The 23,969-nt window shown below is 35.6% G+C and overlaps 3 protein-coding genes, 2 non-coding genes and 1 pseudogene across 7 annotated transcripts; 3 read left to right on the plus strand and 3 right to left on the minus strand.

Annotated features, from left to right (window-relative positions):
• The first annotated feature begins 1,291 nt into the window (after window positions 1-1,291).
• On the plus strand, window positions 1,292-5,095 carry LOC111465060 (serine/threonine-protein kinase SAPK2-like). The gene is made up of 9 exons (XM_023109327.1): window positions 1,292-1,647; window positions 2,097-2,171; window positions 3,550-3,651; window positions 3,751-3,804; window positions 3,924-4,016; window positions 4,109-4,201; window positions 4,270-4,374; window positions 4,444-4,542; window positions 4,655-5,095. The coding sequence occupies exons 1-9, from the start codon at window positions 1,525-1,527 to the stop codon at window positions 4,931-4,933; spliced, it is 1,023 nt and encodes a 340-aa protein (XP_022965095.1). The 5' UTR covers window positions 1,292-1,524; the 3' UTR covers window positions 4,934-5,095.
• A 560-nt stretch (window positions 5,096-5,655) lies between these two features.
• On the minus strand, window positions 5,656-5,727 carry TRNAW-CCA. The gene has a single exon. It is a non-coding gene; the product is annotated as a tRNA-Trp (tRNA).
• A 2,274-nt stretch (window positions 5,728-8,001) lies between these two features.
• On the plus strand, window positions 8,002-15,383 carry LOC111465144. 3 transcript variants are annotated; one of them, XM_023109460.1, is made up of 2 exons: window positions 8,002-8,492; window positions 15,212-15,383. In XM_023109460.1, exons 1-2 carry the CDS (start codon window positions 8,159-8,161, stop codon window positions 15,226-15,228), a joined length of 351 nt encoding a protein of 116 aa, XP_022965228.1. In that variant the 5' UTR covers window positions 8,002-8,158; the 3' UTR covers window positions 15,229-15,383. The 3 variants fall into 3 exon arrangements, with proteins under 3 accessions (XP_022965228.1, XP_022965227.1, XP_022965229.1); XM_023109459.1 differs by lacking the exon at window positions 15,212-15,383 and adding an exon at window positions 8,910-8,935 and having other exon boundaries at window positions 8,010-8,492; XM_023109461.1 differs by lacking the exon at window positions 8,002-8,492 and adding an exon at window positions 14,308-14,767.
• TRNAW-CCA lies at window positions 11,695-11,766 on the minus strand. Its single transcript has one exon. It is a non-coding gene; the product is annotated as a tRNA-Trp (tRNA).
• Window positions 15,384-16,220: 837 nt separating the features above from the next.
• On the plus strand, window positions 16,221-19,919 carry LOC111465032 (annotated as a pseudogene).
• Window positions 19,920-21,421: 1,502 nt separating this feature from the next.
• Window positions 21,422-23,476, minus strand: LOC111465096 (light-harvesting complex-like protein 3 isotype 1, chloroplastic). The gene is made up of 3 exons (XM_023109386.1): window positions 23,008-23,476; window positions 22,680-22,817; window positions 21,422-21,856 (listed from the first exon to the last, which is right to left on the minus strand). Exons 1-3 carry the CDS (start codon window positions 23,381-23,383, stop codon window positions 21,609-21,611), a joined length of 762 nt encoding a protein of 253 aa, XP_022965154.1. The 5' UTR covers window positions 23,384-23,476; the 3' UTR covers window positions 21,422-21,608.
• Between the last annotated feature and the right edge of the window lie 493 nt (window positions 23,477-23,969).

The following is a 23,969-nucleotide window of genomic DNA, read 5'->3' on the forward strand; positions in this document are numbered from 1 at the left end:
AGAAAAAAAAAAAAAAAAAAAGAAAGAAAGGTCGTGACTTACACGCGCCGTGAAAGCGACTGGACTTCAATAGATGGAGAAAAAAACAAATCTGATTAGCCAGAGAGTTACAGGTGGATAAATATTCTCGTAGCCGACAGCTACAGAAGTGGGTCCCACTAAACGGTGTATTTTAGACCCAAAGACCCGTTTCTAAATGGTCCGCTTCACGCTATCGTGCACCGGCTTCACGTTATTCGCACGCGTTCAGAACACAGACGCCACGTGGCTAATTATGAGTGGACAGTCACGTACTGTCATGGTCAATGATTTTGCTGGAAGCGGCTCGTTTTAGCTTACGTGTTATTTAATTTAATTTATTTTAAATAATTTTGTTATTTATAGCTTTGATTTATTCAATTTTTCATTTTTTTTTGTATAGATTATTCAATTATTGAGTTGAACACAATATTTTTCTCTCAATTTTAAATGACTTTTAAATATAAATTATTATTAATATTCTTTTTTTTATTGTTTAGTAATATACTTTATCGAGTTAAGTACTACATCATTAATCATTCCAAAAGTAGTTATCGATATTAATTAAAGAGAAAATAATATCGAAAGAATTTTAATTAATTATCTCGATATTGGATTAAATCATTTATGAACTTAAAAGCTCGAGTTATTAAGTTAGGGTGAATTTAATCTTGTACTAATATTATATCAGGTCTCGTTATTGAAAAAAATACGGTTTATTCAGTCTCTAAACTTTAAAAAAAAACTTATATTAAACTCTTGACAATTATATTCATTAATAGTTGTTATTCAAAACTAACGGTAAAAATATTTTTGAAACTTTCTTAAAAGAGTATTTTTATTAATTTAGCTTTCATTTTGTAACGGTCCAAATGTACCACTAGCTGATACTATTTTCTTTGGGTTTTTTTTTCGAGTTTTCCGTGTCAAGGTTTTTAAAATGCATGGGAGAGAGAAATTTTCACACCCTTATAAACAATGTTTTATTCTATTTCCAACCGATGTGGGATCTCAGATGAATTAAATACTTTTTAATTTTTGAAAATTAAATGAACCGACCTAAAAGTTTATAGATTAAACTCATAAAATCGTATATACGGGTATAGCTACAAACTTGAAGGGTGTTTTTTTGGTAAATCTCCATGAATAAAAATTGGATTGTTACCCACTTTTGGAAATCATTCATCCACCAATTATAACATAGTATTGTTTTTGAACGTAAATGATGGGTTTCTCGTGTAAAAGGAATTTTGGGTCGTTGAAAAGTAGTCCCATTTGGAGCAAGTTCATCTTCAAAAGGGTGCGTTGCTCTGCGGCCGCCTCTTTCCTGAGCCATTATCTTTCTTCTACGACCCCACTTTCTCCGCCATTAAAACCCTGCTTCACGTTTAACAATACCCTTTGCTTTTCCCTTCATTTCTTGACAAACCCCATTTCTTTTCCCCCAAGTTTCCTAGTGTTCTTATTTCCCTTTTGGGGGGTTTTTTTCTTTTGAATTGAGTTCTAATGGAGGATCGGTTCGAGCCATTGAAGGACCTTGGCTCTGGAAATTTTGGAGTTGCTAGGCTCGTTCGAGACAAGAAGACGAACGAGCTTGTTGCTGTCAAGTACATTGAGAGAGGGAAGAAGGTAAATAGCTTGTTAATTGGATTTAATGCTGTAATGGGTGTGATTAGTGCTCTAATGCTTTAGAAATTGCTTAAACAATGGTGGGATTTGAAGAACTGGGTCTGATTATTGTTTTGATAATGGGGTTTGGCTGTTTTCTTGTTTCTTATTACCTTTTGGCTTGGTGCTTTAATGGCTTCCCACTGTTTGTTCCATTGTTCTCTGTTGACTTGTGAAGAAACTTATGAAGCTTTTTGATTGATCATGGTGTTTGTTCAATGTGTTCACAGAACAAGGCCTAATAATGATTCATATGCATCAATTCTTGCAAGAAGGGTTTTGTTCATTATAGATTATTAATGACTTTGTTTAGGCCATTTCCATTTATATTTGATGGTGGATTGTTCATAAACATGTTTGTTAATGGTTGATTTGAAGACATAAATCATTCTTTTTCTTCTGTTCTTCAGATTGATGAGAAAGTTCAAAGGGAAATCATTAATCATCGATCGTTGCAGCATCCTAACATTATCAGATTCAAGGAGGTAAGGATAGTTTATAATGAAATCAAATTGACTTTTGTTATCTATAATATCATATCTCAGTTTGAGAAAACTCGATTGGCTTGCTTATGTTGTTGATTGGTTTGGTTTGAGATCCTACGTCGGTTAGAGAGGGAAACGAAACATACCTTTTAAGAGTTTGGAAACCTCTTCCTAATAGATGTGTTTTAAAACCGTGAGGCTTATGGTGATATGTAACGGGTCAAGGTGGACAATATTTACTAGCGGTGAGCTTGTGTTGTTATAAATGGTATTAGAGTTGGTCATTGGGTGGTGTGCCAACGAGGATGCTGGGCCTCAAGGGGGGTGGATTGTGAGATCTCACATCAGTTGGAAGGGGGAATGAAACATATTTTATAAGAGTGTGGAAACCTCTCTCTAGCAGACGTGTTTTAGAATCGTGAGGTTGATGGTGATACATAACGAGCCAAAGTGAACAATATCTACTAACGGTGAGCTTGGGCTGTTACAAATGGTTCAGATTTGGTCAATGGGCAGTGTGTTAGCGAGGACACTGGACCTCAAGGGGGGTGGATTGTGAGATCCCACATCGCTTGGAGGGGGGAACAAAGCATAACTTATAAAAGTGTGAAAACCTCTCTCTAACAGACGTGTTTTAAAACTTGAGGTTGATGGTGAAACGTAATGGGCCAAAATAGAAAATACCTACTAGTGGTGAGCTTGAATTGTTACAAATGGTATTAGAGTCAATCACTGTGCGATGTGCTAACGAGGACGCTGGGCCTCAAGGGAGGTGGATTGTGAGATCCCACGTCGGTTGGAGAAGGGAACGAAGTATACCTTATAAGATTTTGGAAACCTCTTCCTAGCCGATGTGTTTCAAAACTGTGAGTTTGAGGTGAGACGTAATGAGCCAAAGCCGAAAATAACTACTAGTAAGTGAGCTTGGGTTGTTATAAATGGTATTAGAGTCAATCATTGTGCGATGTGCTAACGAGGACGCTGGGCCTCAAGGGAGGTGGATTGTGAGATCCACATCGGTTGGAGGGGGGAATGAAGCATACCTTATAAGAGTGTGGAAACCTCTCTCTATCATACGTGTTTTAGAATCGTGAGGCTAATGGTGATACGTAATTGGCCAAAGTGAACAATATCTACTAGCAGTGAGCTTGGGCTTTTAGAAATGGTATCAGAGTCGGTCACTGGGTGGTGTGTCAGTGAGGACGTTGGGCCTCAAAGGGGGTGGATTGTGAGATCCCACATCGGTTGGAGAAGAGAACGACGCATACCTTATAAAAGGGTGGAAAACAAGCATAATCCTTATCTTCTAACCGTTATCTTGGACATTGTAAAGATTCCATAGGGATGGAGCAACTCAACGAGTGATGTATGTCTGCAGGTCTTCTTAACCCCAACTCATTTGGCCATTGTCATGGAATATGCAGCTGGTGGGGAACTTTTCGGAAGAATATGCAGCGCTGGTCGATTTAGTGAAGACGAGGTCGACGTTTTACCTTTTCTTGCTTTTCTATATCTCTTTATCTTTTCCATTTCTCAACCCGTCTTTTGTTCGGTTTCTCGGAATCGTTCTGCACATCAGGCAAGATTTTTCTTCCAGCAGCTAATATCCGGAGTCAGCTACTGCCATTCCATGGTATAACAAACAAATTTTCTTTTCGTCGTCGAAAACATGTTACTCTCTTGTTGACATTCTACGTTTTCTTATACGTTTCGTTCGGTTCGCTCGGTTTAATCGTTCTATGTCGTTCACAGCAAATTTGTCACAGGGATCTGAAACTCGAAAACACACTCTTGGATGGAAGTCCTACACCACAACTTAAGATATGTGACTTTGGTTACTCAAAGGTTGATAATCAATCATCCAATATAAACATAAGCTCGAATCTGTTTCGTTCTGTCATATATTCAGCCTTTTTTGCTTGTTCGATCCGTTGCAGTCTGGCTTATTACACTCGCAACCGAAATCGACTGTTGGGACGCCTGCATATATCGCTCCGGAGGTTCTATCACGGAAGGAGTACGATGGCAAGGTATTTTCCGTGTGGTATACTCTTCTGCAGGCTGCAGCTGTTCTTGATGATTCTGTTACTCCTTGTAGATTTCAGATGTTTGGTCATGTGGAGTTACATTGTATGTGATGTTGGTTGGTGCGTACCCGTTCGAAGATCCCGAAGATCCAAGAAATTTCCGTAAGACGATAGCGGTAAGTGTCTCTCAAACAATACATTAAAGTTTCTTCAAAATAAGCTCATGACTGTAATCTTAAAAACAGAGAATATTGAGTGTTCAATACTCCATACCCGATTACGTACGCGTGTCCGTGGAGTGTCGCAACCTACTCTCTCGCATATTTGTTGCCAACCCTGCAAAGGTAACAAGCAGCTCCGACTCTACGCCAATTTAGGATCATATTAATCTAAGTTCAAATTCCGTTCGATCTGATCTGATTTTGGTCATAAATCTTGTTCATTTCTGGTTTGAAGAGGATCACTATCCAAGAGATAAAGCAGCTGCCATGGTTTTTCAAGAACTTGCCAAAGGAACTGATTGAGATTGAGAAAACCAACTTCAAACAACAAGAACACAACCAGCTCTCACAGAGCGTCGAGGAAATCATGCAGATTGTTCGGAAAGCAATGACGCCTGGAGAAGGATCTAAAGTCGGGGACCAAGCGTTGGCCGGAGGGTCGGGGCTCGACGATCTCGACGCTGATATCGATTCTGAAGTCGATGTCAGTGGTGACTATGTAACTGCTGTTTGAGAATGGTATGATTATAAAAAACAAGCATAAAATGGTATCAAAATCACATTGTATAGAGAGAAAAAAAGCCATGGAACATTCTGCAAAATGTTCATTGTATCAACAATAACATAGTCCATTTTTTTTGTTGATCAAAGTTCTTGATAAGTCGGACATTCTTGACCCACCTGTCAAACTTACGATGACGAGGTTTTCACAGGGTATAACCTTGTTATTGTGAGGCTAATCTTGAGGTTGGATTGCTAGTAATCGCTCGTGCCACATTGAGTATGTATTCCAGCTTACCACACCTTGAGAATGAGTTTTAACGATTACTTATTGGTATGCAAGACAAGAATGTATCCCGGGGAAAGGCTAGAAACTCTACCAACACGAACCCTATCATCAACCAATAGGCTAAGAGCAGATTTCGACTTGAAAGTTTTCACCAGACTTAAAATATTTAACTTCTTTTTATTTTATTTTTATTTTTATTATTTAGTAGGTTTATGTTTTTTTTTAAATATTTTAAAAATAAGAACATGTTACCAAAAAAAAAAAAAAAAAATTAAAAATCAAAATTATTGGCATAAATGGAACCCAACGTGAATCGAACATGCAATCTTTTAATCTAAAATTAAACATGCTACCATTACACCACAGATCCTTTGGTGTCAATAAGATCATATTCATGCTATTCTTATTTTTTTGACATCAAATTAATAAAAAAATAATCCAGAAAATGAACCCGACGTGAATCGAACACGCAACCTTCTGATCTGGAGTCAGACGCGCTACCATTGCGCCACGGATCCTTCGGTGACAATTATTTTCTTTTATTATATATATATAAATTATATTCTCTATTTTCCTCGACATCTTTATTCTTTTTTAAAAAATATTATCATCCTAAAGGAAAGATCATAATTTTTTTTTAATTAAGAATATTCAATTTTTTTAATGGGCAATATCAACCCACATCATTAGGTGTTAATTTCATGATTGAATAATTTTTTAAACTTTAAAAATATCTTAAAAATATTAAACGTGGGTGAATTTTAAAATTTTATTAGTATAAAACTCGAGAGAAGTGTATTCCGCCACCCGTCACAACTTGCGAATAGGTTTTGCTTGAAGCATCGAACCAACGATTACTTATTGATATGCAAGACAAAAATGTAATCAAAGCCAAGGCTAGAAACTCGACCAACAAAAACTTTATCATCAACCAATACATTAAGAGCATACAATGACTTGAATATTCCATATATGTTTGTCAGGTGTGTTGCCATGTTTGTGTGTGTTGTCTAAGGCAGCATGTGTTTCAAACTCCCTTTTACTCGCTTTCATGTTAGATAGACATTTATTATCATTGTTGTGTCAATACAAGGGTATATGGATGGCTGGTCACTAAAATCGTGACAGGGCTAAAATGTCCAAAAATGTACTACATGGATGAACCTGACGTGAATCAAACACGCAACTTTCTAATCTGGAGTTAGACGCGCTACTATTGCACCACAAATCCCTTGCAAGTTTCTTCATACTTTCTATTTTCTGACCAATTCTTTCGATTAGATTTGATAAAGAAAAGTATGATATATAAAATGAAAGTATTAATTTAAAATGATTTATATCATTCTAATTCAACCAATGGATAGATATATTAGCATAACTAGAACCTAAAATCTAAATAAAACTGATTTATACAATAATTAATTCTTAGATCCGTCACAAATTGGTTTAATGTATTAGCAACAACAAAAAAATCCATAATACAATCTATTATTTTTTGGAGTTAGCTTCGAAACTAGACCATAACGAATATGATCAAACGAACATCAACTCAAAAAATTTAATGACGTTGACTTAGGTAAATTAGGTAAGTGACTTCAGTGTTTGTTTGATTAGACGAATTGTATGATGTATGATAATACAACATCATTTTGTTAATTAATTCAACTACGTATATCATATACGTGAGCCTCTAGGTTAATTCTCGGTTGGAAATCTCCATTGCAATAGAAAATTCTTACCCTTAACCATGTCTTTAAAGATTCATGGATTGAAGTTGTAATTAGCTAAAAAATTTCAATATCAAAGAAGAAATTATGTGATTTAAATTTTCATGTTTATGGTCGAAACATTGAAGAGCATATACGCACCCGAACATGAATAATTCAAGAATGTATTTGATATAATTTAATAATTTAAAAACCTATAAAACACTATTCCAAGTTTAAGGATCTATGAGAGACCTCTTAAATGAGTATCGATATCAATAAAAACGAAATCGTGTAACTTAGTCAATAAGATTAGACAACGAGCAGCAAAATGCGAAAAAAATGGACTAGTAGGCCCTACAAAATTGAGGAGTCGGTGTCCTAGAGAGGACCCCAATCATCAAAAAATGGAAACAAACTTGTTGTCCGTACATCACTGTTAAGGTACACGACAAGGGAAAATGTGTAACCCAATTCCAAGTTGGTATACTCCTAACCCATCAAAATCCTAATTTCAAACCAATCAAGGGGAAGAAAAAGAAAATCTACCATCCGTTACGTATCGCTATTAGTCTCACGATTTTAAAACGTGTTTACTAAGAAGTAGTTTCTACATTTTTATAAGGAATGCTTCATTTTTTCTCTCAAATAAATCTCACAATCCACCCCTAAGGACCTACCGTCCAGTGTCTATCTTTGATATCATTTGTAACAGCCTAAATCCACTCCACTGCTAGCAAATATTGTTCGCTTTATTCCATTACATATCGCCGTTTTAAAATGCGTCTACTAGGGAGAAGTGTTTTGTCCTCCTCTCCAACCTACATAGGATCTCAAGTTTAATGATATAAGCTCCAACATCAAATGTTTTGTTGAATTTCTATGATATCGGGGAACGTGAACATGATTAAGTGGTCAATGCACTAATAAAAATAACTCTTCGAAAGTTCGAATCTCCATCGATCTTTAAATAATCTCTCATATCATAAGAAAATAATCTTCAAAGCTTAAACAATAAAAGAAGACTAAATCCATATAATAATATAACTATATAAGGGATTAAAATGTAAACATACCTTATTTGTTTAAATCCCTTGACTGGACTTGGGGATGAGGCAATCCCAAGTCAATGCCGCGCCAATAAAGAATTGCAACACCCCACGCACGCAGCGCCTATTTAATTCACCACGCGGAGGGCTAATGGCAAAGGGCGTTTATTTGAGTGAGGACTTTTATCAAACAGATGGTGGGCATGGGCATGGGCATGGGCATGGGCATGAAGCGTTGGGGCTTGGTGCTGACAGTGGCGGTGGTAATGGCGGTGGCAGTAGGGGAGGTGGCGGCGCTGACGGCGGCGCAGTGTAAGGCGGAGAGAGATATGGCGGTGAAAGAGTGCCTGCCGGTGGTGTTCGGGAGTAACCCGTCGCCGGCGTGCTGCCAGAGGGCGAGAGTGAGCCATACGGAGTGTATTTGCCCGGCTGTTACGCCTAAGCTGATGACATACGTGGATCCTAATCGCGCCATTCGCCTCATTGAAAGCTGCGGCCGTAAAGTCCCCCGCCATTTCAAATGTGGAAGTAATTAACCCCTCTCTCTCTATATATATACATATACATATACATATACATACATACACACACACACACACACATATATATATAATCACTTAATTTTCCAAAAATTAATAGATCTTTTTTTTATTATTCAATATTGTTCCCAAAGGGATTTTTATTTTCAATCTTTCATAAATATTAAAAATATTAAATTATAAAAAATAAATATCTTTAAACTGTCATTTGAATTATTTCAAATTTTATAATTTTATTTTTTTAGTATAGAGATTTTTAGAATCATAATAAAATTGAATAATTGCCTGTAAAATAATTTTATTATATTATAAATACAAATTTATAACTCGGTGAATTTATATATATATATATATATATATTATATATATGTATGTATAAATAATAAAATTAATGTTTTTAATGCAGGCCTTACGACTCCATGAAGAAGGAAACATGAAGATTAAAGAAGGGGATGATGGTTTTTTCTTGTTTAATATTAAGTTAATTATGTACTATTTTAAATTATGTCCTTGGTTTAAAATAATAATAATTATTATTATTAAAAATATGTTTGTAAATCTTAAGGTTATATTTGTATTTTTATTTATTTATTTATTATCGTTTTAATTATATGAAGTTGATATAATTCTTGAATTTTCCCAACTATTTTAAATGTTCCAAAATTTTTAATTCTAAAAATTAAAACAAGCATGAGCATAAAACAAAATAATTATCAAGCGTAATTTTTTAAAAACACATTTTGTTCTTAGAATCATAAATAATAATAATAATAATAATAAAATAAAAATAAAAAACGAGCATTTAAGAAGAGTTGAGTTATTGTTATTCATCTGATTACTATAAAGATGAACTCAATCTATAATATGAACTAAAAAACGAAAAGACCTATCGAACTGATCACATGAATGCCTAATAGTATTGATTATTTAAACCATGATCGAGGAATTCACATACCACAAGGTCCAATTACAAGTACGAGAGCCAAAAAGCTACAACAAACTTTGTACATTTATATTCAAGCTATGGTGAGGAAATACTAAAAGGCGTTAAAGACCTCCCTTGTGCAAAATTGAAATTCAAGAAAGAGATGCATTAAATGCACTTTAGTTGCATTTAATGAACTCACCTAAATTTATGAACTATGCACATTTCATTTATTGCACTATTTAATTATAATTTAAAGATTTGTCTAGCAGAGTTAAGCTACTTTTTAATATAGAAGTTAGGTTATATGGTAACCCACGTACGTTACCATATTCCACCATCAACCACCATTTTAATAGGGAGGTTTTGAGTATTTCTCTCTAGCCAATTTAATTTGAGAGTTATGTGTCACATAGTCTTTAATGAGAGACATTACATTTCGTAATTAAAAAGAATAGATTTTTTATTTTTTTAGATTTGTTGAGAGCTAAAATTTTCTTTGCAAATTCTTGTGTTTATAACTTGCATGTTAGAGTGATTTAAGCGGTATTGATCAAACCTCTTGTGAAATGATTCGAATCACGAGTTTTTCTTTACTCTTGATCTTTATCATCAAAATAATCCGTTCCATACTTTCTCTCGGGTGGATTTTGTATCAATTTATTCCATTTCATTAAATAGTCTTGCTAGAGACATAATCCGTCATAGAGAATTTAACAGGAAATTACGATATATTAAAAAAAAATATGAGTCAAATTTGAAAATGCAGACTATTCTAAAAGTATATTTACCGATTTTGAGTTTTGACTTTTAAAGCATTTTGAAAGCGACACTTTATTTTTTGAAATAAATTTTTTGAATAATTTTAGTTAAATATGATAATTAGTTGGCTAAACGAAAATTAGTGACAATTAATTTTTATTAATAATTTAATTTTAAATCAACCTTATCTGTAAAATTTATATTTTATTCTATGCAATGATTCTTGAAATGACTTTTTAGGTTAAATATATAATTTTGTCTCATAATTTATTTTTTAATTTAATTTTTTTTGAAAATTTGTCAAGATTTTAGTTTTATCACATTAGAAGAATAATGAGATGGAAATATAAAAATGATTTATTATTATAATGAGATACAATCTTTGACTAAGTAATGGTCTTTTATGAATTAAATTTCTATATGGTGACAAAATAATAATAATAATAATAGTAGTAGAATTTTAAATTTGGGAGGAAATTATGTTAATTTACAAATAATTAATCCCAAAAAAGATTATGATCAAAGTATTAAAATTAAAATTTAATTAATTAGATTTAAAGTTGAATTTTACGTGTAATAAAATCCTAATGAACCGAGTAAATTGAATAATACAAACCCACCAAGCAAATTCGATACGTAATTTCATGGTCATGACTGCTAAAATTAAAGTTCTATTAAAGAGCGTTTCTATAAGAGTTTCGTGAGACTAATCTTAAAGATGAAATTGTTACTAATTACAAATGAATATGTTACCGTAGATATGTATTTGAGACTTGTGTAAACCGTCTACCACACATTGAGAATGAGTTTAGCTAGAAGAAGGCTAAAGACAACCTAACATGAACTTTGCACACTCTGACTCAGCAGTTTCATCGCTCGTATAGGGGGTTGAGCCCTTGAATTTGACAACGGACTTAAAACGCTACCCACGAATGCTTTAAACCCAATCAAATTTATAATTACGCATCTTTCGTAAAATATGAGTAAAATCAAACCCTATAAACCCTAAATCTTTTTTTCTCCCACCTATTGTCTACCTTGCTTGGTGCCCCTCTAAGATTCTTGATGAACTCGGGAAAGATCCTTAATGAACTCGGGTAAGATCTTTAATGAACTCGGTTTTGATGAGTCACTTCCTTTATTTCTTTTAAGACTACAAAGTCAACTTCTCATATAAAAAAAAAAAACTCATACAAAGGCCTTTAATTCAACAAAAATGAGGCAACTTCAATTTTGATTTCTTAGCTACTTATTAATTATATTTTAAAATTAAAAAACAAAATTAAAAAAAATTGAAAATTTTCAGGGCCAAATTTGTAATTTAACCCAAACAACAAACAAAATCCAAACGGAAGCACGTATAGCGTGGAAGTTCACGGAGGAAATAGACGGCGTGGTCTTTTTGTGAATATTAAAAATCACAAAAGGCATTATAGTAATTTCGCAAGACATCAGATTAATATAAAAATAAGAAAATAAGAAAATAATCCAAAAATAGAAAAAGTGAACCCGACGTGAATCGAACACGCAACCTTCTGATCTGGAGTCAGACGCGCTACCATTGCGCCACGGATCCCCTTCTGTACATGTCTCATCTTTATATGTTTCTCTTATAAAATCCTTTATTTTCAATTATTATTTTTTAAATATTATTATTACATGAAAAACTTAGATTTTTAATGTTTTATTTAAATTTATTTCCTCTAACTTTTAAAATCTTCCGTTTCTTTAGGATTCTTCCAATCAGATCAATTACTAAATATTTAAAAAAAAAAAGGATATGTAAATGCTAAAGCATTAATTTATATGATTTTATTAATAAAAAATATGCCAACATTTTAATAAATCAATGTTCTTTGAAAATAAATAATTTTAGAACTTTTTAATAATTTTAAAACATTTTAATAAATCAATATTAAATCTTTTTAGACCTTCGAACCTCTTTTTTTCCTCCATATTGTCTATCTTGATTGGTGTCACGGTTGTACATTTTCAACCGTATGACGTCATGACACGCTCATGACAAGTATTAAAGAGCTTTAGACGATATTCTCCTTCACCAACTGAATACAACTCATGCAAAATCTAAGTTTGTTCCACCACATATGCTACCCGTGCTTGTGTGCATGTTCAATCGTATGCAATTTTAGCTGACTTTTCTCGGTTAAGTCATTCGTTCGACCTTGCCTCTTCTCTAGGCCAAGATCTTTCGATTACAACATTGTATCTCGGTCATCATCTTTGTCATCTAGGTTCTCATCTTCATACCCATGCATCATCATGCCATTCCAAGTCCCGGAAGGCTTTGGCCATCATGGGTTGCTCGGACGTGTCTATCGAGAACTGACCTAAGAGTTAATCATACCATCGAGACATCTCAAACAATCATCAACTGAGTTCTATCAAGGAACGAACCCTATAGTGTTCGTGTCAAGTCATTTACAGATACCGTACTGGATAGCAAGTGCATATTATCAACCTCCAACATATAGGCTGAGGAGTATGTTGGCACACCCATGTCGTCCCACACTATTTTAAAAAATCCATTTTCGAAGGAAAACACCAAAACACTTGTCTTGCAATACTCACAAACGCTATGACACATGCATGTGCCACGGGGTAGCTCACTTAGATGACAAGGCCTAGAGTGGTGTAGAGTTGACGCCACACCTACCACTATTGTACATTTTGAAGTATTTTTTTGTATGATAAAAGTAGACATGATTTTTGCAAGTAGTCATACCGTCTCGTGTAGCGTGTTCAATATCTTATAACTATAATTTTTAAAATTCTAGAGCATGGAAGAAGTTCAATAACTTTATTAATTATATTTTAAAATTAAGAAAAATATTGAAAATCTTGAGGACGAAAGTGTAATTTAACCCAAACAACAAACAAAATCCAGACAGAAAGAAGGTTTAGATGCCGTGAACTTTTGGTGAGTATAAAATTAACAAAAAGGGCATAAAAGTAATTTCATCGGGCAATTTAAGCTTTTATATAATTTATTCTATTCCCAATCACTTTTTTGAATATTATTATTAAAACTTACATTTTTTTTTAATGTTTTATTCAAATTTATTTCGTCCATGATTCTTCCGGTTGGATCAATCACTAAATATCTTTAAAAAATAACGATATATAAATTATAAAGTATTATTTTTTTTATGAATTTAGCAATAATAAATCAATGTTCTTTAATTATTTTAGTAAGAGTTTTAAATTTTATAATGGCATATTAGAATGTATTAACTCTATTTTATTGAATTAAAATATAAACTACTTTTTAACCCATTTAATAAATTACATTTCGATAATACAATATTTTCGGTCAGCATACTCGCTCGCACACCACTTTAGTGTCTAGCTCTATACTATTTGAAACAATCGAAGTTTACCGCTAGTAGATATTGTCTGTTTTGACTTGTTACGTATCTTTGTCAGTCTTACGATTTTAAAATGCGTCTACTAGAAAGAGGTTCTCACACCTTTACGAGGAATGTTTCGTTCCCCTCTCCAACTAATGTGAGATCTCACAACACATCAATAAAAAAAACATAAATTATATACCTTAAACTTTGGTCTAGATAGATAAATTAGTTTCAAAAATTTGATAATGACGAAAAGGAAAGTAAAAATACTCGATATCGAAGAGAGACACCGATTTGAAAAAGGGAAGAATGTTGGTTTCCGTACACCACTAATTGTCGTGAAAATGTGGAATTCAATTCCAAATTGATATACTCCCAACCCATTAAATTTCTATTTTCAAAACCAATCAATGGATAAAGAAAATCTGCCATACAATCCATATTCTCCACCAAATAATACACTATTTGTATCTTTTAGCTAACACGAACATAGTACAATTAGTTCGTGCTTAATTCTTAAGCTAAGAAGGTCGAATTCTCACGTCATCAGCCAATATGAACATAGTACAATAGTTAATGTTCGTTTGTGCTTAATTTTTATTTTAACTTGTCGAATTCTCGCGTCATCAGCCAACATGAACATAGTACAATAATTAACGTTCGTGTTTATTCTTATAATAAAGGAGTATGGTTGAATCGAGACTAAAATGTAAATATACCTTTCTTTTTAAATCCCTTGACTGGGCTTGAGAAGAGGCACTCCCAAGTCAATGCCGCACTAATAAAGGAATGCAAGACCCCCTGCACGCAGCGCCTATATAATTAACCACGCGGGAAGCCAAGGCCACAGGGCGTTTGTTTGAGTGAGGACTTTTATCAAACAGATGGTGAGCATTGGAATTGGCATGAGGCGTTGGGGCTTGGTGCTGGCAGTGGTGGTGGTGATGGCGGTGGCAGTAGGGGAGGTGGCGGCGCTGACGGCGGCGCAGTGTAAGGCGGAGAGAAATATGGCGGTGAAAGAGTGCCTGGCGGTGGTGTTCGGGAGGAGCCCGTCGCCGGCGTGCTGCCAGAGGGCGAGAGTGAGCCATACGGAGTGTATTTGCCCAGCTGTTACGGCCAAGCTGATGACATATGTGGATCCTAGTCGCGCCATTCGCCTCATCGAAGGCTGCGGCCGTAAAGTCCCTCGCCATTTCAAATGTGGAAGTAATTAACCTCTCTCTCTCTTTCTCTAAATTCGACAGATTAGTTTTAAAAAAATAAAATTATTGAGTTTATTTAAATTTATTTATTTAAAAAACCAACTTACCCTTTATTTCAAAAATACCCTTATTATTTTAAAAGACAATATTACCCTCAACATTTCGTAAATTAAATAAACCATTGAAAATTATTAAACAAATAATAATAATAATAATAATAAAATAGTTGTTAAATATTTTAAAAATAGCCTAAATATAAATTTTATAAATTGCCCATGAAATAATTTCAGTATATTACAATTACAAATTTATTAATATATTATTTATATACTTAAAATAAAAATATTATTATTTTTGGCCAATTTTATTTAATTTTTTAATAAGATGGTTACATATATATATATATATATATATATATACACATATATATATAATGTTTGTAATGCAGGCTATACTACTCCATGAAAGCTATCATTGGGAATATCCAAGCAAGCCTGAAGATTAAAGAAGAAGATGATATATAGAGAGAACTAAGTGATGTTTTTTTTCCCTCTTGTTTAATATTAAGTTAATATGCACTTTTTTAGTTATTTCCTTAATTAAAAACTTATATTTATTAATAGTTTCCACTCCTTTAAAAAGAATGTTTCGTTCTTTTCCCTGATCGATGTGGAATCTAATTATCCACCTCCCTTTGAGATCTAGTGTCTTTGTTAGCACACTGCCTCATGTCCACTCCCTTTGGGGCTCAGCTTTCTCGCTGGCATATCGCTTGGGTCCTAGTGTTTTTGTTGGCACACCGCCTTGTCTCTACTCCCTTTGGGGCTCAACCCTTTCGCTGACATATCATTCGATGTCTGGTTCTTTTCTCCAACCGTTGTGGGATCTCACAATTCACCCCCCTTCGAGGTCTAGTGTCTTTGTTGGCACACAACATCGTGTCCACTCCCTTCGGGACTTAGCCTCATCGCTGGCACATCGCCCAATGTCTGACTCTGATACCAACTATAATGACACAAACCCATCGCTAACCGATATTGTCCTCTTTAGGCTTTCCCTTTCGATCTATCCTTTAAATTTTTTAAAACGCGTCTGCTAGACGTATAAACCTTTCAAGGTTAGCATTATCACCCTAAACCTTTATAAAAGAAAATTCAAGATAAAACAATCTATAAATAACTCATAAATTATCTCCCTTATTAATATTAAAAAAAAAATTATTGTATTTTTTAAAAAGTTTATAAAGTTATTAATAATTTTTTTTTAAAATTTTAAAAATATTTTTAAAATAAAATATATTTGTGAATTTTATAATTATAATTTTTTTTTTTTTTTTTTTAAAATTCAAGTGTTTTATCACTTAAATTTTAAAATTTTAAAGAGTATTTTTTCTTAGAATTAAAAAATATTTGTACTAGTTTAAATTTCTAAAAAAATTTACATACGTTCAACTGCCATCGCCGTAGAGACGGTGTAGAAATGATAATCTCCGGCTCTGCAAATCTCCCTCCTTCTACATCCTCCGCCGTCCGTACAACTCCCGTCGCCACCTGCTTCCTCTTCAAACCCCATCTTTCCACCCTCAATGTCGCCAGAATCTTCCGGCCATTCCCTCGGCCGTTTGTTGTTGTTGTTGTTGTTCTTCCACTCATTTCGTTTCTGGATTCTCCAATTGGGCGCCGGAATCTTGGAAATCCAAGAAGGCACTTCAGCTTCCCGAATATCCGGACACAAACGAGCTCGAGTCCGTTCTTCGCGTTCTCGAGTCCTTCCCGCCGATCGTCTTCGCCGGTGAACCTCGCAAGCTCGAGGAAAGCCTCGCGAAGGCCGCTATTGGCGAAGCGTTTCTTCTTCAAGGTGGAGATTGCGCTGAGAGCTTCAAGGAGTTTAATGCGAACAATATTAGGGATACGTTCAGGGTTTTGCTTCAGATGGGCGTTGTTCTTACGTATGGCGCCCAATTGCCCATTATAAAGGTTAGTAATCTGTTGGATCGTTGTGTTTTCGCTTTGGTTTTTGGTCAGTCTGGAATTTCTTTGATGTAAATTTGATCAATCAACTACGTTTACAGGTAGGAAGAATGGCAGGACAATTTGCTAAACCTAGATCAGATCCGTTTGAGGTTAAAGATGGTGTGAAGCTTCCAAGTTATCGTGGAGATAACATCAATGGTGACGATTACGATGAGAAATCTCGAATTCCGGATCTTCAAAGATTGGTTAGGGCATATCTTCAATCTGTAGGCACATTGAACCTTCTTAGAGCATTTGCTACTGGAGGATATGCTGCAATGCAGAGAATTTCTCAATGGAATCTTGACTTCGTTCAACACAGTGAGCAAGGAGACAGGTACTTCTTTTGAATTTTGTTTGTCATCTTACAAATTATGTTCTTCAATAATAACCTTACTTGCACAGGATCTGTTATACGTACGAAGTCATTGAGTTCTAAAGTTTATGTTCTTCAATATTGTTAGTGTGAGTGAATGATATTAATTTTAAGAGGCATATTTATGTTGCATGTACATCTTCCATCACATTCAGTGTATCCAATTTTTGGCTTGTTAGCCTTTTAGTTAACTTAATGACCATGAGGAATGGCTTGGTGGGTAAGCATTTGCAAGGTTTTGATATACTTTTTTAAGGTCTTGGCTTCGAGAACTCAGTAACTTCAAATTGTTTACTATCTTCTTGAGTTGGCCTTGGGTTAGATAAGGCCAAATCGAGAGTAACGATTGGTGTACTTGGAGCAGATCCCACATTGTAGTAAGTGAGACTGTGAGATCCCACATCGGTTGGGGAAGAGAACAAAACATTTTTTTATTTTTTATAAGGGTGTGGAAACCTCTCCCTAGCAAATGCGCTTTAAAAATCTTGAGGGGAACCCCGAAAGGAAAATCCCAAAGAGAACAATATATGTTAGCAGTAGGCATGGGCTGTTAGAAATGGTATCAGAGCCCGACACCGGGTGATGTGCCAGCGAGGAGGCTGAGTCCCGAAGGAGTGGACAAAAGGCGGTATGCTAACAAAGATGTTGGGCCTCGAAGGGGGGTCCCACATCGATTGGAGAAGGAAACAAGTGCCAACGAGGATGCTGGGCCCCACTACAATTGGAGAGGAGAATGAAACATTATTTATAAGGGTGTTGAAACATTAAGGAGACGCCTGAAAGGTCGGGAAAGCTCAAAAAAGACAATATTTTCTAGCGGTGGGCTTGAGCTGTTACAGAGACCATGGACCTATCCTATAATGAAAAAGACTGTCTTTTGGGTGCAGATATAAAAAACCAAAGGAAGATTATCTATTGGGTGCAGGTATAAAGAACTTGCTCAGAGGGTAGATGAAGCACTGGGATTTATGGCAGCTGCTGGAGTCACTATGGACCATCCTATAATGAACACAATTGATTTCTGGACTTCGCATGAGTGCCTTCACTTACCATATGAGCAAGCCTTGACGAGGGAGGACTCAACTACAGGCCTCTATTATGATTGTTCTGCTCACCTGCTTTGGGTTGGTGAGAGGACTCGACTGGTGGATGGCGCACATGTCGAGTTCCTGCGGGGCGTGTCGAATCCTCTTGGCATTAAGGTACCCAACAACTGCTGTTATTTTGAGAATTCGATGATATCAGTAACTTACTTTAAAATACTAACCAATTTTCAACCACCAATAATATGCTGTCACTTACAAAATAAAAGAAAAAAAGTTAGGAAAATTAGACGGTATATTTTCCTTCTGATATGCTTGATCAATTCAAAATCTGGGAGGTATTTTACAACGGCGTAAGCCCATTGCTAGCAGATATTGTCCCGATGCGTTTTGAAAACTTTGAGGGGAAACCCGAAAGAGAAAGCTTAAAGAGGACAATATATACTAGCGATAGACTTAGACGGTTACATATTTACTTGAATGCCTTAACGAGCACGGTGTCTATTGCTTTTGAAGGTTTTCTTTTGTAAGTTCTGATACAGTTTGTTTTGTTTAATCATTTTGATGTATATGTGGCATTGGCATTGGCCCTGCCCTTACTCCTTGGGGAGACTTCATGTGAAATCCCACATCGGTTGGGGGAGAACGAAATATTTTTTATAAGAGTGTGAAAACTTTTCACTAGCAGACGCCTTTTAAAAATTTTAAAGGAAACCCGAAAGGGAAAGCCCAAAGAAGATAATATTTGCTAGCGGTGGATTTGGGTTGTTACAAATAGTAACAGAGTCCGACACTGGGCAATGTGTCAGCGAAGAGGCTAAGCCTTGAAGGGGGTGGGTGCGAGGCGGTGTGCCAGCAAGGACACTTGGCCCCGAAGGGGGTGAATTGGGGGGTCCCACATCGATTGAAGAAGAGAACGAATGCTAGCGGGGATGCTGGGCCTTGAAGAGGGGTAGATTGTGAGATCCCACATTGGTTGGGAGGAGAACGAAACATTCTTTTTAAGGGTGTGGAAATCTCTTCTAGCAGACGTGTTTTAAAAACCTTGAAGAAAAGTCCGAAACAATAAGTCCAAAAATGATATATCTACTAGCAGTGAATTTAGGTTGTTACACTCCACGTACCCAAAAACTTAATACCCTTTGCAGATTGATATATTATGAAGACGTAGTTAAAGTCGAGAGAAAGTAGCAACAATCTAATATTTGTGCTTGATCTAGTCTGTGGCTTTGTTATGCAGGTAAGTCACAAGATGGATCCATTAGAGCTTGTTCAGTTATGTGAGATTTTGAATCCACACAACAAACCCGGACGCCTTACAATAATCACCCGAATGGGAGCCGATAACATGAGAGTCAAGTTGCCTCATCTCATTAGAGCTGTGCGCCAAGCCGGGCTTATCGTCACATGGGTGAGCGACCCCATGCACGGCAACACGATAAAGGCTCCATGTGGTCTCAAGACTCGTCCAGGGTAGGAACTTGTCAAGCTACAAGCATCCATTGCACTTTCACTGCAAAGATTGATGTTTGATGATGTCTTTTCGTTTTATTTAGGCCGAGTTGAGAGCTTTCTTCGACGTTCACGAACAAGAAGACAGCCACCCCGGAGGAGTACATCAGAAATGACTGGACAAAATGTAACGGAGGGGCGAAGGAAGTGACTTTCAACGACCTGAATTCTCGCTATCATACTCACTGCGATCAGATATTGAATGCTTCTCAGTCATTGGAGTTGGCCTTTGCAATATCCCATAGGCTGCGTAGGAAAAGGATGCAGTCTAAGCTTGGCTTCAATGGGGCGCTTGTAGAAAATGGGTCTGTTGCTTAAAACCTTTCATGTTGTGTTTGCTGTGGAATTGACAATTTGCAACTTCATTGTCTTTTCCTTTGAGGTAATAAATGTATATGCGAAAGTTTACCTTTTTCTCTCTATATCTGAATGTCTATGGAAAAGCTCTACCTTTCAAGATTAATTCTTTAGAAAAGTGTTCAGGCAAACTTATATCATATTAGACTTTAAATTAAAATAAGAGTTCTTTCACAAAAACGATGTAAATAGAATTTTCATGAGTTTCAAATAAGATTTAAATTCAAGAGTCCGTGGGTAAGAACTCAACCTCCCGTTAGCAGATATTGTCCTTTTTGGGCTTTTCAAGATGTGTCTGCCATGAAAAAGTTTCTATACTCTTAGTTCTCCTTTTCAACCAATGTGGAATCTCACAATCCACACTCTTAGTTCTCCTTTTCAACCAATGTGGAATCTCACAATCCACCCCTTTGAGGTCTAGCGTTCTCGCTGACACTCATTCCTCTCTTCAATCCATGTTGTTCCTCCTTCCAATCGATGTGGGGTCTCACAATCTACCCTTTCCCTTTTGGGGCCCATCATCTTCCTTGCTGATACTCGTTATGTGGGATCTCATAATCCACCCCCCTTTGGGGCCCAACGTCCTTGCTGATACATTGCGTGGTGTCCACCTCCTTCGAGAATCAGTGTGCTGGCACACCACCCAGTGTCTGATATCTTTTGTAACAAACCCAAGTCCTCTAACTCTGATACCATTTGTAATAACTCGAGCTCTCTAACTCTAATACCATTATTAACAGTTCAAACCCATAGTAACAACCAAAACCCACTACTAGCAAATATTGTATTCTTTGACTTTTCCTCCATGACTTCCCCTCAAGGTTTATTTCTGCCTTCTAGGGAGAGGTTTCCTCACACTCAGAAAGAATACTTTGTTCCCCTCTCACAATCCACCTCCTTCGAGTTCCCTTTTTTTGTTCCCCTCTCACAATCCACCTCCTTCGAGTTCCCTTTTTTTGTTCCACTCTCACCATCCACCTCCTTCGAGTTCCCTTTTCCAACTGATGAGTTCCCATATCCAACTAACGGAGATCTCACCATCCACCTCTCTACGAGGGCCAACATCCTCACTAATACTCATTCTCCTCTCCAATCAATTCTCTCTCGCCAACATCCTCACTAACACTCATTCTCCCCTCCAATTAATTCTCTCTCTAGTGGATGTGGGATCTATGCTTGTAGTGTAACATATTTGAAACACTTCAACTTTTTGGATGCATCGAGTATGCTAGATGACCCAAGTCGAAAGATGTATTAGGCACTCCATAAGCAAGTGTCTTTTGTTTCTTTTGATCTCCATACTTTCGAGTCGAGCTGAAACCGATAATCAAGTTGATCAGAGATGATTTTTTTTTTTCAGAAAACCCAACCTTTTAGAGAGAGATTTTTCATTGAAACCCTCAACAACTTCAAGAAACATTAACAAACTGAGGCCTAAACGTTCAATATCTTTCAGAGCTCACATTATCCTTCTCTACTAAGCCCAAATCTTATGAGATGCAAACATAATTAAAGCAAAACAAGAACACAGGCAACTTTGCCACATTACACTTTGCCTGAGCCTTTGGTTTCATCCTGCCAAGTTGCTTGCCATTGTTTATCATAAAATGTCGTCTCATCAATCAACTTCTTTAGAGTCTCTATATCTTCATTCTTTCTGATCAAAAGAACTCCCACCACTGCAACAAATAACAAAGTTTTGCAGAAGAAGTTGCCCATTTGACCTACTAGTCCTACCCCCGTCAAGCTATCGACGAAGTAAGCCATGAAAAACCCCACCATGGCTGCACGGCCTGCATCGAAACCATTGCACCGCTCAAATTTACTTCAATGTTATAGTAGATTCAATACTTTACTTGACACAATATTACTTGTAAGTTACAGAGAAGCCAACGTTATACGTAGAAATACTCAAGAACAAAGTATGATCGAGTGATTTTCAAATGGTTAAAATCAGTCATTCACGTTCAAAATCACTCAAGAACATGCGTTTGAACATTCAAAATCATCAAAAAATACGTTTGAGTGATTTTCAAATGGTTAAAATCAGTCATTCACGTCAAGAACATGCGTTTGAACATTCAAAATCATCTTAATGTATGATTTTACGCTTTTAAACGTGATTTTCATATGGAGAAGCCAATGTTATGAACAAGTAGAAATCATGATCCACAGACGTGAAAGAAAGAACAAAAAATACGATCGAGTGATTTTCAAATGGTTAAAATCGGTCCTTCACGTTCAAAATCACTCAAGAACATGCTCAAAATCACTCAAGAACATGTGTTTAAACATTCAAAATCAACTTCCATGTATGATTTTACACTTTTAAACATGATTTTCATACAGAGAAGCCAATACAATGAACATGTAGAAATCATGATTCACAGACATGAACGAAAGAACAAGAAATACGTTTGAGTGATTTTCAAATGGTTAAAATCAGTCATTCACGTTCATAATCACTCAAGAACATGTGTTTAAACATTCAAAATCAAATTAATATTCAATTTTACACTTCTAAACACGATTTTCAAACATTCACATTTAGCCATTATTTCACACAGACAAGCTTTAAGAAAACAAGATAAGCAATCATAGAAACATGTTTTATACCATTGAGAATCTCAGCCTCTGGCAGATGGTAGCGCTTAATCCAAGCCCACCAAGGAACTATGGATGTGTCAAACAGCACAGGGTCCTCATTACTTGATGATTCTGGATTGTTTTCCAGCCATTTCCTCCTCCTAGCCTCTGATTCAAACATCAAGTAATTGCTCAAACATCGCCAAGAAATCCATTACAATCTAAACATCATCAAAACTTGCAGATCAAGATTTCCCCAAAAAAGCTTCTCAGACATTGCATGTATCTATGTACATCCAGATTTCGTAATGCAATTAGAAGCAAAATCAACAGAAAATGTAGGGTTTACGAAGATTACCAGCATCAATAACAGCATCCCAATCAGTACTTCCATCTTTCCGGAACTGATTCAAATCCCAAGTCCCATTAACCCATTTAGGGTCTTCAAATTTGCTAACCACCACCACTTCTTCCACAGCCGCCACCGACCCATTGGTTTCAGCAAGGCTCTCTTTCTTTTCCACCGCCGGCTCCGGATCCTTCTGTACGACGGCGGGTTCTACAGCGACGGAACCACCTGAAATTCCGGCGCCATTGTCAGCAGCGACCCAAGAAGAAGGGTTTCTGGACCTGAGAGAGGAAAAGGGTCTGGAGGGGAAGTGGGTTCGGTGATGTGAAGAAGGAGAGAGAGAGGAAAGACGGGAGGGAGGAGAAAACAAAGCCATGGAAGACATTGTTTTGGTGTGGAAGGAAGAAGAAGAGAGAGCTCCTCCTCTTCAAAGCTCTATCCTCAGCCTTGTAATTATGATGGATAGGGAAGCTTTGCACTTTCGCCCATAATAAATGTGCTTGCTTAAAAAATAAATAAATAAATATATATATATAAAGTTGATTAAATAATAATATTATTAAATTTAATTCTAATAAATCTAGTATTTCAAAATTTATTAAATAATAATAATAGTCTTAAAATACTTAGGTGAATATATTTAAAAAAAAATGTTAAATAAAGAACTTTTTTTACTAAAAAAATCAAATAAAACTGAATTTAGATTTATTTAACTAAAATTAGATATCTATAAAAATTAAAATGATATTTTAATCTAATAATAATTTTTATTTTAAACAATATAATATAAATATTTTTTAAAATTAATAAGTGGAAAGGAATATATTATTAAATTCTTTAAATTTTATATTAAAAGGTTAAACACAAGCTTGTTTAATATGTTTTTTTAATTCATATGTAATGATTATTAAGATGAAGCTAAATTGTTTAATTTTGTGTAAAATAATAAAATACCCTTATAAACTTTTTTC

Source organism: Cucurbita maxima, unplaced genomic scaffold (genome assembly GCF_002738345.1).
Source record: "Cucurbita maxima cultivar Rimu unplaced genomic scaffold, Cmax_1.0 Cma_Scf00028, whole genome shotgun sequence".
Lineage (NCBI taxonomy): Eukaryota > Viridiplantae > Streptophyta > Magnoliopsida > Cucurbitales > Cucurbitaceae > Cucurbita > Cucurbita maxima.